We start from the raw sequence: 15,523 nt of genomic DNA, 5'->3' as shown, positions 1-15,523 counted from the left end.
AAACAACAGCGCATAAAGGGTGAGAAAACACTTGAGATGCGGGATGGGGTGGGTAGATACATTTTAAAACAGGAAACAGTGCATACTGCTCACGTAGTTTGAGGAATAGAATCCATTCCTATCATCAGGGTTGGCCCTGAATAGAGCACGACTGCGTCAACTGATGCTATAAGAACGTAACATATCTCATATTGCTTACCATAGGGTTCATTCTCCTGAAATGTCCCTGCAGCTGTACTTGAAAACATAAAATTTCAAAGGAAGCAAGCACATGTTTTAAATTTCAAGAGATGAAAATAGAAAAAATAACAAAAACAAAAACACTATTCCTTTTAAGCAAATATTTTTGCCGGAATCACTGTAAAAATTAAAACATCCATTTATTAAAAAAAAAACCATCGAAACAGTATGACAAATACTTCTGAAATAAGAGAAAACATAGGTTAAGAATCCAAACAGAATCTATACAAATACAAATCACACATTTTTGAGCCAGAAAGACGGGTTTAATGAATCGAGGGGGAAACAATTGAGAAATGGATACAACGCAGGATATACCATTTACACCCGCCACAACTCATCAATGGTTGGTTTATATAATACAATAAAAATCAAAACGACGCTGGAGAACAGTAATATAAACATTAAAATTCCTTCATAAAATGCGATTTCCTCCTGCACAATTGGATCCTCAGGAGCATCTTCAAGGGATTGAGTAACATATTCTACTGCATTTTTCCGCTGCGTTGAAACTTCCTGTAAAAACACAAGATAATGACACAAGCCCAACCCTGAGGAACCATCCTACTCATGCACGGGGCCATTCAGTCTATCAGTCAGCGAGGCAGGAGCTATGTAAGGTGTCTATCAATTCACACGCATTATCCTGGTAAAAGCTGGGAATACACACGAAGGACAGATCCTGCCCTTTACTGTTACCAGAGGCAGGGACCCGTGAACACCAATCAGCACACAAAAGGACCATTCAGCAGCTCTACAGCCGAAGGGAAAGGACAGGCAGGGCACAAAGGAGAGAAGACTTTGGGGCGGGTCCCGGCTTGGGGAACGCTGGTAAGTCCAGGCAATGTCTTCGAAGACAGGCCGAGCGCACAGGGGACAGGGTGAGGGATTCCAGGAAGGGCAGCTTGAGCCGAAGGACGAGGTGGGAAACGGCATGAGAAGTCACACGGAAATCCTGAACACACCGAGCGGGAAGGGAACGGGAAGGCCCCACTGGCAAGCTTCGGTAAGAGACAACAGTCGACTCATCCAAAACGAGGAGTGCCGAAAACACAAGACAAAACAGGAGACATCTTAAACCTCACCGAACTCGCACAGGGAACCGTCTACATTCAGTCACTTGGCCTAACCGGCTGAGGAAAAGTACTGGAGGAAAAGACCTCAGATACAGACACCGCTTTGCGTAGGTGAGCGTGGAAAACTCACACAAGTGTACTGTGTGCTCGCGGGACCGAAAGCACAGAATGACTTAAGCAGTTGTGGATTACAAAATATTAGGCAAGAACGGTAATGGGAAAATGCAAACGTCAGGACGCAGGGGTGACATATCCATCCGCTTACATATCAACGACCCTCGACGGTTAGGTAGTAAAAGAAGAAAAAAAAACAGCCAAAGGAGACGGTACCTCCTCGTCAGTGGACTCCGCGTCTTCCTCTTGTCCTGATGTGTCACCTACAGGGTGCAGACACACAAATGTTAGCGACAACACTGACCACTTTGAATTGTACCCAAACCCGAGAAGTCTAACCCCATTCAAGAATATTTCTGTAAACTAACGTGGCCCAAAGGAACTTCAGAGGACTCAAGAATTTTCTTGAGGGAAAACCTGGTAGTGTTTGGGATGTGTGGGGGACAGTGGGGAAAAGGAAAGCAAGCAGTACTGAAGGTGGTATCTGGACCTACAGTCTTGAGGTACTTTAGGTTCGCACGTAGCTTCTTTGCTTTGACGGAGGTCCTGGCGATGGAGCCCAGGAACACCTGTGACCGAAGCATGCCTTCCATCTACCCACAAGCTAACCCCTTCCCTGGCCCCACAGTGGCGTTTAAGCAAAGACGGCAGAAAACTCAACCTCCAGGGATGTTTGCCGACTTACCGGACATGTCAGGCTGGTCTGCTGTGAGCACAGACCTCAATGTCTTGTCCTCGGCTGGCTCCTCCAGAGCAACTTCGTCAACTATGCTCGTCTCAGGACGGGTGTCTTCCTGTTCGGTTTCTGGCTCGGGCACCCCTTCCTGTAAAAACAAAGCGGAAGAACCCAAAAACCCACCTGAATAAACCATCCTACTCATGCACAGGGCCATTCAGTCTATCAGTCAACAAGGCAGCAGCTATCTAAGGTGTCTATCAAGTCACAGGCATTCTCCTGGCAAAAGCTGGGAATACACACGAAGGACAGATCCTGCCCTGTACTGTTACCGGAGGCAGGGAACCGTGTACACCCATCAGCAAGGCTAAGGGGCACTCAGCAGCGTATCTACAGCCGACGCGAACGGACAGGCAGGACCCAAAGGACAGAAGAGTCTGGGGCAGGGCTCGGCTCGGGGAACGCTGGGAAGACCGCACCGTGTCTTCAAAGGCAGGCCGAGCGCAGAGGGGGCAGGCTGAGGGACTCGAGGAGGGGCAGCTTGAGCCAAAGGACGAGGTGGGAAACGGCACGGGAAGTCACACGGAACACCGGGAACACACTTGGGTGGGAACGGAATGGGAAGACCCCACTGGCAAGACTCAGTAAACTGAGGCACCAGTCCACTCATCGAAACCGAGGAGGGCCAAAACGACAAGGCGAAGCGGGAGACCTCTGAAACCTGACCGAACTGGCACGGGGAGCTATCTATATGCAGTGACTTGGACTAACCTACCAGGGAAAAGCAGTGCAAGCAAAGAATGGAGACACAGACACCGCTCTCCGTAGGGGAGCGTGGAGAACTAACACAAGTGTACTGTGCCCTGGTGAGACCGAAAGCACAGAATGACTTAGTTAGCTTGGATTACAAAAGGGGAGTCAAGAACCGCGACGGGGAAACGCAAACGTCGGGACGCAGGGGCGATGCATCCATCCGCTCATGTGCACTAGGGACCCTCGACGGCTAGGTGCTACAAGACGACGTAAGTCAAGAAAACGAGATGGTACCTCCTCGCCAGGGGTGCGTGCGTCCTCCTCCGGTCCCGAGGGGAAAGGTGACTCTTCACCTAGAGGGTGCAGTCACACAAAGATTATTCAGAGACATCACTGACCACTTTGACCTCCACGCACACACACACACACACACACACACAAACCCGTGAAGCCTAACTCCACCCAAGAAGCTTTCCGTAAACTAACGTGGCCCAAGAGCATTTCAGAGGACTGAGGCAGTTTCTTGAGGGAAGGCCTGCTTGTGTTAGGGGTATGTGTGGAGACAGTGGGCAGAAGGAAAACAAGACGGGAGTACTGCATGGGGTATGTGGACCTACAGCCTTGAGGTATCTTAGATCGCCATTTGGCTTCTTCCTTTGAAAGGAGGTCCTGGCCATGGGACCCAGGAACTCCTGCATCCGAAGCATGCCACCCATCTACCCATCAGCTACACCCTTCCCCGCCCCACAGTAGCCTTCAAGCACACACAGGAGAACAGTCAACCTCCGTGGATGTTCACCAACCTACCGGACTCATCAGGTTGCTCTGCCGCAAGCACAGACGGCAGGGTCTCGTCTTCGGTTGTCTCGTCTGGAGCGCCTTCGTCAGCGACGAGTGTCTCAGCACGGGTGCCGTCCCGTTCTGCTTTGGGCTCGGGCACCCCTTCCTGTGAAAACAAAGCAAAGGAACCCCACAACCCACCTTGAGAAACCATCCGACTCCTGCACTTGGCCATTCAGTCTGTCAGTTCGGTGAGGCAGCAACCAGTCACTGCCTGTGTCAAACCACAGGCATCACCCTGGCCAACAGCTGGGAAGACACACGAAAGACACATTCTGCTCCGTGTTGTTACCAGACGCAGGGACACGGGAACACCCATCAGCACGGCAAAGGGCCATTCAGCAGCCTATCGACAGCCGACGCGAACGGACAGGCAGGGCCCAAAGGACAGAAGAGTCTGGGGCAGGGCTCGGCTCGGGGAACGCTGGGAAGACCGCACCGTGTCTTCAAAGGCAGGCCGAGCGCAGAGGGGGCAGGCTGAGGGACTCGAGGAGGGGCAGCTTGAGCCAAAGGACGAGGTGGGAAACGGCACGGGAAGTCACACGGAACACCGGGAACACACTTGGGTGGGAACGGAATGGGAAGACCCCACTGGCAAGACTCAGTAAACTGAGGCACCAGTCCACTCATCGAAACCGAGGAGGGCCAAAACGACAAGGCGAAGCGGGAGACCTCTGAAACCTGACCGAACTGGCACGGGGAGCTATCTATATGCAGTGACTTGGACTAACCTACCAGGGAAAAGCAGTGCAAGCAAAGAATGGAGACACAGACACCGCTCTCCGTAGGGGAGCGTGGAGAACTAACGCAAGTGTACTGTGCCCTGGTGAGACCGAAAGCACAGAATGACTTAGTTAGCTTGGATTACAAAAGGGGAGTCAAGAACCGCGACGGGGAAACGCAAACGTCGGGACGCAGGGGCGATGCATCCATCCGCTCATGTGCACTAGGGACCCTCGACGGCTAGGTGCTACAAGACGACGTAAGTCAAGAAAACGAGATGGTACCTCCTCGCCAGGGGTGCGTGCGTCCTCCTCCGGTCCCGAGGGGAAAGGTGACTCTTCACCTAGAGGGTGCAGTCACACAAAGATTATTCAGAGACATCACTGACCACTTTGACCTCCACGCACACACACACACACACACACACACACAAACCCGTGAAGCCTAACTCCACCCAAGAAGCTTTCCGTAAACTAACGTGGCCCAAGAGCATTTCAGAGGACTGAGGCAGTTTCTTGAGGGAAGGCCTGCTTGTGTTAGGGGTATGTGTGGAGACAGTGGGCAGAAGGAAAACAAGACGGGAGTACTGCATGGGGTATGTGGACCTACAGCCTTGAGGTATCTTAGATCGCCATTTGGCTTCTTCCTTTGAAAGGAGGTCCTGGCCATGGGACCCAGGAACTCCTGCATCCGAAGCATGCCACCCATCTACCCATCAGCTACACCCTTCCCCGCCCCACAGTAGCCTTCAAGCACACACAGGAGAACAGTCAACCTCCGTGGATGTTCACCAACCTACCGGACTCATCAGGTTGCTCTGCCGCAAGCACAGACGGCAGGGTCTCGTCTTCGGTTGTCTCGTCTGGAGCGCCTTCGTCAGCGACGAGTGTCTCAGCACGGGTGCCGTCCCGTTCTGCTTTGGGCTCGGGCACCCCTTCCTGTGAAAACAAAGCAAAGGAACCCCACAACCCACCTTGAGAAACCATCCGACTCCTGCACTTGGCCATTCAGTCTGTCAGTTCGGTGAGGCAGCAACCAGTCACTGCCTGTGTCAAACCACAGGCATCACCCTGGCCAACAGCTGGGAAGACACACGAAAGACACATTCTGCTCCGTGTTGTTACCAGACGCAGGGACACGGGAACACCCATCAGCACGGCAAAGGGCCATTCAGCAGCCTATCGACAGCCGACGCGAACGGACAGGCAGGGCCCAAAGGACAGAAGAGTCTGGGGCAGGGCTCGGCTCGGGGAACGCTGGGAAGACCGCACCGTGTCTTCAAAGGCAGGCCGAGCGCAGAGGGGGCAGGCTGAGGGACTCGAGGAGGGGCAGCTTGAGCCAAAGGACGAGGTGGGAAACGGCACGGGAAGTCACACGGAACACCGGGAACACACTTGGGTGGGAACGGAATGGGAAGACCCCACTGGCAAGACTCAGTAAACTGAGGCACCAGTCCACTCATCGAAACCGAGGAGGGCCAAAACGACAAGGCGAAGCGGGAGACCTCTGAAACCTGACCGAACTGGCACGGGGAGCTATCTATATGCAGTGACTTGGACTAACCTACCAGGGAAAAGCAGTGCAAGCAAAGAATGGAGACACAGACACCGCTCTCCGTAGGGGAGCGTGGAGAACTAACGCAAGTGTACTGTGCCCTGGCGAGACCGAAAGCACAGAACGACTTAGTTAGCTTGGATTACAAAAGGGGAGTCAAGAACCGCGACGGGGAAACGCAAACGTCGGGACGCAGGGGCGATGCATCCATCCGCTCATGTGCACTAGGGACCCTCGACGGCTAGGTGCTACAAGACGACGTAAGTCAAGAAAACGAGATGGTACCTCCTCGCCAGGGGTGCGTGCGTCCTCCTCCGGTCCCGAGGGGAAAGGTGACTCTTCACCTAGAGGGTGCAGTCACACAAAGATTATTCAGAGACATCACTGACCACTTTGACCTCCACGCACACACACACACACACACACACACACAAACCCGTGAAGCCTAACTCCACCCAAGAAGCTTTCCGTAAACTAACGTGGCCCAAGAGCATTTCAGAGGACTGAGGCAGTTTCTTGAGGGAAGGCCTGCTTGTGTTAGGGGTATGTGTGGAGACAGTGGGCAGAAGGAAAACAAGACGGGAGTACTGCATGGGGTATGTGGACCTACAGCCTTGAGGTATCTTAGATCGCCATTTGGCTTCTTCCTTTGAAAGGAGGTCCTGGCCATGGGACCCAGGAACTCCTGCATCCGAAGCATGCCACCCATCTACCCATCAGCTACACCCTTCCCCGCCCCACAGTAGCCTTCAAGCACACACAGGAGAACAGTCAACCTCCGTGGATGTTCACCAACCTACCGGACTCATCAGGTTGCTCTGCCGCAAGCACAGACGGCAGGGTCTCGTCTTCGGTTGTCTCGTCTGGAGCGCCTTCGTCAGCGACGAGTGTCTCAGCACGGGTGCCGTCCCGTTCTGCTTTGGGCTCGGGCACCCCTTCCTGTGAAAACAAAGCAAAGGAACCCCACAACCCACCTTGAGAAACCATCCGACTCCTGCACTTGGCCATTCAGTCTGTCAGTTCGGTGAGGCAGCAACCAGTCACTGCCTGTGTCAAACCACAGGCATCACCCTGGCCAACAGCTGGGAAGACACACGAAAGACACATTCTGCTCCGTGTTGTTACCAGACGCAGGGACACGGGAACACCCATCAGCACGGCAAAGGGCCATTCAGCAGCCTATCGACAGCCGACGCGAACGGACAGGCAGGGCCCAAAGGACAGAAGAGTCTGGGGCAGGGCTCGGCTCGGGGAACGCTGGGAAGACCGCACCGTGTCTTCAAAGGCAGGCCGAGCGCAGAGGGGGCAGGCTGAGGGACTCGAGGAGGGGCAGCTTGAGCCAAAGGACGAGGTGGGAAACGGCACGGGAAGTCACACGGAACACCGGGAACACACTTGGGTGGGAACGGAATGGGAAGACCCCACTGGCAAGACTCAGTAAACTGAGGCACCAGTCCACTCATCGAAACCGAGGAGGGCCAAAACGACAAGGCGAAGCGGGAGACCTCTGAAACCTGACCGAACTGGCACGGGGAGCTATCTATATGCAGTGACTTGGACTAACCTACCAGGGAAAAGCAGTGCAAGCAAAGAATGGAGACACAGACACCGCTCTCCGTAGGGGAGCGTGGAGAACTAACGCAAGTGTACTGTGCCCTGGCGAGACCGAAAGCACAGAACGACTTAGTTAGCTTGGATTACAAAAGGGGAGTCAAGAACCGCGACGGGGAAACGCAAACGTCGGGACGCAGGGGCGATGCATCCATCCGCTCATGTGCACTAGGGACCCTCGACGGCTAGGTGCTACAAGACGACGTAAGTCAAGAAAACGAGATGGTACCTCCTCGCCAGGGGTGCGTGCGTCCTCCTCCGGTCCCGAGGGGAAAGGTGACTCTTCACCTAGAGGGTGCAGTCACACAAAGATTATTCAGAGACATCACTGACCACTTTGACCTCCACGCACACACACACACACACACACACACACAAACCCGTGAAGCCTAACTCCACCCAAGAAGCTTTCCGTAAACTAACGTGGCCCAAGAGCATTTCAGAGGACTGAGGCAGTTTCTTGAGGGAAGGCCTGCTTGTGTTAGGGGTATGTGTGGAGACAGTGGGCAGAAGGAAAACAAGACGGGAGTACTGCATGGGGTATGTGGACCTACAGCCTTGAGGTATCTTAGATCGCCATTTGGCTTCTTCCTTTGAAAGGAGGTCCTGGCCATGGGACCCAGGAACTCCTGCATCCGAAGCATGCCACCCATCTACCCATCAGCTACACCCTTCCCCGCCCCACAGTAGCCTTCAAGCACACACAGGAGAACAGTCAACCTCCGTGGATGTTCACCAACCTACCGGACTCATCAGGTTGCTCTGCCGCAAGCACAGACGGCAGGGTCTCGTCTTCGGTTGTCTCGTCTGGAGCGCCTTCGTCAGCGACGAGTGTCTCAGCACGGGTGCCGTCCCGTTCTGCTTTGGGCTCGGGCACCCCTTCCTGTGAAAACAAAGCAAAGGAACCCCACAACCCACCTTGAGAAACCATCCGACTCCTGCACTTGGCCATTCAGTCTGTCAGTTCGGTGAGGCAGCAACCAGTCACTGCCTGTGTCAAACCACAGGCATCACCCTGGCCAACAGCTGGGAAGACACACGAAAGACACATTCTGCTCCGTGTTGTTACCAGACGCAGGGACACGGGAACACCCATCAGCACGGCAAAGGGCCATTCAGCAGCCTATCGACAGCCGACGCGAACGGACAGGCAGGGCCCAAAGGACAGAAGAGTCTGGGGCAGGGCTCGGCTCGGGGAACGCTGGGAAGACCGCACCGTGTCTTCAAAGGCAGGCCGAGCGCAGAGGGGGCAGGCTGAGGGACTCGAGGAGGGGCAGCTTGAGCCAAAGGACGAGGTGGGAAACGGCACGGGAAGTCACACGGAACACCGGGAACACACTTGGGTGGGAACGGAATGGGAAGACCCCACTGGCAAGACTCAGTAAACTGAGGCACCAGTCCACTCATCGAAACCGAGGAGGGCCAAAACGACAAGGCGAAGCGGGAGACCTCTGAAACCTGACCGAACTGGCACGGGGAGCTATCTATATGCAGTGACTTGGACTAACCTACCAGGGAAAAGCAGTGCAAGCAAAGAATGGAGACACAGACACCGCTCTCCGTAGGGGAGCGTGGAGAACTAACGCAAGTGTACTGTGCCCTGGCGAGACCGAAAGCACAGAACGACTTAGTTAGCTTGGATTACAAAAGGGGAGTCAAGAACCGCGACGGGGAAACGCAAACGTCGGGACGCAGGGGCGATGCATCCATCCGCTCATGTGCACTAGGGACCCTCGACGGCTAGGTGCTACAAGACGACGTAAGTCAAGAAAACGAGATGGTACCTCCTCGCCAGGGGTGCGTGCGTCCTCCTCCGGTCCCGAGGGGAAAGGTGACTCTTCACCTAGAGGGTGCAGTCACACAAAGATTATTCAGAGACATCACTGACCACTTTGACCTCCACGCACACACACACACACACACACACACACACAAACCCGTGAAGCCTAACTCCACCCAAGAAGCTTTCCGTAAACTAACGTGGCCCAAGAGCATTTCAGAGGACTGAGGCAGTTTCTTGAGGGAAGGCCTGCTTGTGTTAGGGGTATGTGTGGAGACAGTGGGCAGAAGGAAAACAAGACGGGAGTACTGCATGGGGTATGTGGACCTACAGCCTTGAGGTATCTTAGATCGCCATTTGGCTTCTTCCTTTGAAAGGAGGTCCTGGCCATGGGACCCAGGAACTCCTGCATCCGAAGCATGCCACCCATCTACCCATCAGCTACACCCTTCCCCGCCCCACAGTAGCCTTCAAGCACACACAGGAGAACAGTCAACCTCCGTGGATGTTCACCAACCTACCGGACTCATCAGGTTGCTCTGCCGCAAGCACAGACGGCAGGGTCTCGTCTTCGGTTGTCTCGTCTGGAGCGCCTTCGTCAGCGACGAGTGTCTCAGCACGGGTGCCGTCCCGTTCTGCTTTGGGCTCGGGCACCCCTTCCTGTGAAAACAAAGCAAAGGAACCCCACAACCCACCTTGAGAAACCATCCGACTCCTGCACTTGGCCATTCAGTCTGTCAGTTCGGTGAGGCAGCAACCAGTCACTGCCTGTGTCAAACCACAGGCATCACCCTGGCCAACAGCTGGGAAGACACACGAAAGACACATTCTGCTCCGTGTTGTTACCAGACGCAGGGACACGGGAACACCCATCAGCACGGCAAAGGGCCATTCAGCAGCCTATCGACAGCCGACGCGAACGGACAGGCAGGGCCCAAAGGACAGAAGAGTCTGGGGCAGGGCTCGGCTCGGGGAACGCTGGGAAGACCGCACCGTGTCTTCAAAGGCAGGCCGAGCGCAGAGGGGGCAGGCTGAGGGACTCGAGGAGGGGCAGCTTGAGCCAAAGGACGAGGTGGGAAACGGCACGGGAAGTCACACGGAACACCGGGAACACACTTGGGTGGGAACGGAATGGGAAGACCCCACTGGCAAGACTCAGTAAACTGAGGCACCAGTCCACTCATCGAAACCGAGGAGGGCCAAAACGACAAGGCGAAGCGGGAGACCTCTGAAACCTGACCGAACTGGCACGGGGAGCTATCTATATGCAGTGACTTGGACTAACCTACCAGGGAAAAGCAGTGCAAGCAAAGAATGGAGACACAGACACCGCTCTCCGTAGGGGAGCGTGGAGAACTAACGCAAGTGTACTGTGCCCTGGTGAGACCGAAAGCACAGAATGACTTAGTTAGCTTGGATTACAAAAGGGGAGTCAAGAACCGCGACGGGGAAACGCAAACGTCGGGACGCAGGGGCGATGCATCCATCCGCTCATGTGCACTAGGGACCCTCGACGGCTAGGTGCTACAAGACGACGTAAGTCAAGAAAACGAGATGGTACCTCCTCGCCAGGGGTGCGTGCGTCCTCCTCCGGTCCCGAGGGGAAAGGTGACTCTTCACCTAGAGGGTGCAGTCACACAAAGATTATTCAGAGACATCACTGACCACTTTGACCTCCACGCACACACACACACACACACACACAAACCCGTGAAGCCTAACTCCACCCAAGAAGCTTTCCGTAAACTAACGTGGCCCAAGAGCATTTCAGAGGACTGAGGCAGTTTCTTGAGGGAAGGCCTGCTTGTGTTAGGGGTATGTGTGGAGACAGTGGGCAGAAGGAAAACAAGACGGGAGTACTGCATGGGGTATGTGGACCTACAGCCTTGAGGTATCTTAGATCGCCATTTGGCTTCTTCCTTTGAAAGGAGGTCCTGGCCATGGGACCCAGGAACTCCTGCATCCGAAGCATGCCACCCATCTACCCATCAGCTACACCCTTCCCCGCCCCACAGTAGCCTTCAAGCACACACAGGAGAACAGTCAACCTCCGTGGATGTTCACCAACCTACCGGACTCATCAGGTTGCTCTGCCGCAAGCACAGACGGCAGGGTCTCGTCTTCGGTTGTCTCGTCTGGAGCGCCTTCGTCAGCGACGAGTGTCTCAGCACGGGTGCCGTCCCGTTCTGCTTTGGGCTCGGGCACCCCTTCCTGTGAAAACAAAGCAAAGGAACCCCACAACCCACCTTGAGAAACCATCCGACTCCTGCACTTGGCCATTCAGTCTGTCAGTTCGGTGAGGCAGCAACCAGTCACTGCCTGTGTCAAACCACAGGCATCACCCTGGCCAACAGCTGGGAAGACACACGAAAGACACATTCTGCTCCGTGTTGTTACCAGACGCAGGGACACGGGAACACCCATCAGCACGGCAAAGGGCCATTCAGCAGCCTATCGACAGCCGACGCGAACGGACAGGCAGGGCCCAAAGGACAGAAGAGTCTGGGGCAGGGCTCGGCTCGGGGAACGCTGGGAAGACCGCACCGTGTCTTCAAAGGCAGGCCGAGCGCAGAGGGGGCAGGCTGAGGGACTCGAGGAGGGGCAGCTTGAGCCAAAGGACGAGGTGGGAAACGGCACGGGAAGTCACACGGAACACCGGGAACACACTTGGGTGGGAACGGAATGGGAAGACCCCACTGGCAAGACTCAGTAAACTGAGGCACCAGTCCACTCATCGAAACCGAGGAGGGCCAAAACGACAAGGCGAAGCGGGAGACCTCTGAAACCTGACCGAACTGGCACGGGGAGCTATCTATATGCAGTGACTTGGACTAACCTACCAGGGAAAAGCAGTGCAAGCAAAGAATGGAGACACAGACACCGCTCTCCGTAGGGGAGCGTGGAGAACTAACGCAAGTGTACTGTGCCCTGGTGAGACCGAAAGCACAGAATGACTTAGTTAGCTTGGATTACAAAAGGGGAGTCAAGAACCGCGACGGGGAAACGCAAACGTCGGGACGCAGGGGCGATGCATCCATCCGCTCATGTGCACTAGGGACCCTCGACGGCTAGGTGCTACAAGACGACGTAAGTCAAGAAAACGAGATGGTACCTCCTCGCCAGGGGTGCGTGCGTCCTCCTCCGGTCCCGAGGGGAAAGGTGACTCTTCACCTAGAGGGTGCAGTCACACAAAGATTATTCAGAGACATCACTGACCACTTTGACCTCCACGCACACACACACACACACACACACACAAACCCGTGAAGCCTAACTCCACCCAAGAAGCTTTCCGTAAACTAACGTGGCCCAAGAGCATTTCAGAGGACTGAGGCAGTTTCTTGAGGGAAGGCCTGCTTGTGTTAGGGGTATGTGTGGAGACAGTGGGCAGAAGGAAAACAAGACGGGAGTACTGCATGGGGTATGTGGACCTACAGCCTTGAGGTATCTTAGATCGCCATTTGGCTTCTTCCTTTGAAAGGAGGTCCTGGCCATGGGACCCAGGAACTCCTGCATCCGAAGCATGCCACCCATCTACCCATCAGCTACACCCTTCCCCGCCCCACAGTAGCCTTCAAGCACACACAGGAGAACAGTCAACCTCCGTGGATGTTCACCAACCTACCGGACTCATCAGGTTGCTCTGCCGCAAGCACAGACGGCAGGGTCTCGTCTTCGGTTGTCTCGTCTGGAGCGCCTTCGTCAGCGACGAGTGTCTCAGCACGGGTGCCGTCCCGTTCTGCTTTGGGCTCGGGCACCCCTTCCTGTGAAAACAAAGCAAAGGAACCCCACAACCCACCTTGAGAAACCATCCGACTCCTGCACTTGGCCATTCAGTCTGTCAGTTCGGTGAGGCAGCAACCAGTCACTGCCTGTGTCAAACCACAGGCATCACCCTGGCCAACAGCTGGGAAGACACACGAAAGACACATTCTGCTCCGTGTTGTTACCAGACGCAGGGACACGGGAACACCCATCAGCACGGCAAAGGGCCATTCAGCAGCCTATCGACAGCCGACGCGAACGGACAGGCAGGGCCCAAAGGACAGAAGAGTCTGGGGCAGGGCTCGGCTCGGGGAACGCTGGGAAGACCGCACCGTGTCTTCAAAGGCAGGCCGAGCGCAGAGGGGGCAGGCTGAGGGACTCGAGGAGGGGCAGCTTGAGCCAAAGGACGAGGTGGGAAACGGCACGGGAAGTCACACGGAACACCGGGAACACACTTGGGTGGGAACGGAATGGGAAGACCCCACTGGCAAGACTCAGTAAACTGAGGCACCAGTCCACTCATCGAAACCGAGGAGGGCCAAAACGACAAGGCGAAGCGGGAGACCTCTGAAACCTGACCGAACTGGCACGGGGAGCTATCTATATGCAGTGACTTGGACTAACCTACCAGGGAAAAGCAGTGCAAGCAAAGAATGGAGACACAGACACCGCTCTCCGTAGGGGAGCGTGGAGAACTAACGCAAGTGTACTGTGCCCTGGTGAGACCGAAAGCACAGAATGACTTAGTTAGCTTGGATTACAAAAGGGGAGTCAAGAACCGCGACGGGGAAACGCAAACGTCGGGACGCAGGGGCGATGCATCCATCCGCTCATGTGCACTAGGGACCCTCGACGGCTAGGTGCTACAAGACGACGTAAGTCAAGAAAACGAGATGGTACCTCCTCGCCAGGGGTGCGTGCGTCCTCCTCCGGTCCCGAGGGGAAAGGTGACTCTTCACCTAGAGGGTGCAGTCACACAAAGATTATTCAGAGACATCACTGACCACTTTGACCTCCACGCACACACACACACACACACACACACACAAACCCGTGAAGCCTAACTCCACCCAAGAAGCTTTCCGTAAACTAACGTGGCCCAAGAGCATTTCAGAGGACTGAGGCAGTTTCTTGAGGGAAGGCCTGCTTGTGTTAGGGGTATGTGTGGAGACAGTGGGCAGAAGGAAAACAAGACGGGAGTACTGCATGGGGTATGTGGACCTACAGCCTTGAGGTATCTTAGATCGCCATTTGGCTTCTTCCTTTGAAAGGAGGTCCTGGCCATGGGACCCAGGAACTCCTGCATCCGAAGCATGCCACCCATCTACCCATCAGCTACACCCTTCCCCGCCCCACAGTAGCCTTCAAGCACACACAGGAGAACAGTCAACCTCCGTGGATGTTCACCAACCTACCGGACTCATCAGGTTGCTCTGCCGCAAGCACAGACGGCAGGGTCTCGTCTTCGGTTGTCTCGTCTGGAGCGCCTTCGTCAGCGACGAGTGTCTCAGCACGGGTGCCGTCCCGTTCTGCTTTGGGCTCGGGCACCCCTTCCTGTGAAAACAAAGCAAAGGAACCCCACAACCCACCTTGAGAAACCATCCGACTCCTGCACTTGGCCATTCAGTCTGTCAGTTCGGTGAGGCAGCAACCAGTCACTGCCTGTGTCAAACCACAGGCATCACCCTGGCCAACAGCTGGGAAGACACACGAAAGACACATTCTGCTCCGTGTTGTTACCAGACGCAGGGACACGGGAACACCCATCAGCACGGCAAAGGGCCATTCAGCAGCCTATCGACAGCCGACGCGAACGGACAGGCAGGGCCCAAAGGACAGAAGAGTCTGGGGCAGGGCTCGGCTCGGGGAACGCTGGGAAGACCGCACCGTGTCTTCAAAGGCAGGCCGAGCGCAGAGGGGGCAGGCTGAGGGACTCGAGGAGGGGCAGCTTGAGCCAAAGGACGAGGTGGGAAACGGCACGGGAAGTCACACGGAACACCGGGAACACACTTGGGTGGGAACGGAATGGGAAGACCCCACTGGCAAGACTCAGTAAACTGAGGCACCAGTCCACTCATCGAAACCGAGGAGGGCCAAAACGACAAGGCGAAGCGGGAGACCTCTGAAACCTGACCGAACTGGCACGGGGAGCTATCTATATGCAGTGACTTGGACTAACCTACCAGGGAAAAGCAGTGCAAGCAAAGAATGGAGACACAGACACCGCTCTCCGTAGGGGAGCGTGGAGAACTAACGCAAGTGTACTGTGCCCTGGCGAGACCGAAAGCACAGAACGACTTAGTTAGCTTGGATTACAAAAGGGGAGTCAAGAACCGCGACGGGGAAACGCAAACGTCGGGACGCAGGGGCGATGCATCCATCCGCTCATGT

The 15,523-nt window shown here is 55.3% G+C and overlaps 1 protein-coding gene across 1 annotated transcript in view; it reads right to left on the bottom strand.

The window, feature by feature from the left end:
- Nucleotides 1-484: 484 nt before the first annotated feature.
- LOC140697805 (uncharacterized) overlaps nt 485-15,523 on the bottom strand; it is a 70,418-nt gene continuing 55,379 nt past the window's right edge. The window contains exons 61-79 of the mRNA XM_072966272.1: nt 14,548-14,686; nt 14,033-14,091; nt 12,993-13,131; nt 12,480-12,538; nt 11,440-11,578; nt 10,929-10,987; nt 9,889-10,027; nt 9,372-9,430; nt 8,332-8,470; nt 7,817-7,875; nt 6,777-6,915; nt 6,262-6,320; nt 5,222-5,360; nt 4,707-4,765; nt 3,667-3,805; nt 3,154-3,212; nt 2,116-2,254; nt 1,647-1,693; nt 485-756 (exon numbers count right to left, since the gene is read on the bottom strand). Of these exons, the coding sequence (XP_072822373.1) occupies nt 562-756; nt 1,647-1,693; nt 2,116-2,254; nt 3,154-3,212; nt 3,667-3,805; nt 4,707-4,765; nt 5,222-5,360; nt 6,262-6,320; nt 6,777-6,915; nt 7,817-7,875; nt 8,332-8,470; nt 9,372-9,430; nt 9,889-10,027; nt 10,929-10,987; nt 11,440-11,578; nt 12,480-12,538; nt 12,993-13,131; nt 14,033-14,091; nt 14,548-14,686 (1,965 nt within the window). The 3' untranslated portion in view covers nt 485-561. The remainder of the gene's footprint in view (nt 757-1,646; nt 1,694-2,115; nt 2,255-3,153; nt 3,213-3,666; nt 3,806-4,706; nt 4,766-5,221; nt 5,361-6,261; nt 6,321-6,776; nt 6,916-7,816; nt 7,876-8,331; nt 8,471-9,371; nt 9,431-9,888; nt 10,028-10,928; nt 10,988-11,439; nt 11,579-12,479; nt 12,539-12,992; nt 13,132-14,032; nt 14,092-14,547; nt 14,687-15,523) is intronic.

Source organism: Vicugna pacos, chromosome 8 (genome assembly GCF_048564905.1).
Source record: "Vicugna pacos chromosome 8, VicPac4, whole genome shotgun sequence".
Classification (NCBI taxonomy): domain Eukaryota; kingdom Metazoa; phylum Chordata; class Mammalia; order Artiodactyla; family Camelidae; genus Vicugna; species Vicugna pacos.
Note: the sequence above shows the minus strand (reverse complement) of the source record. Positions and strands in the feature narration are given on the sequence as shown.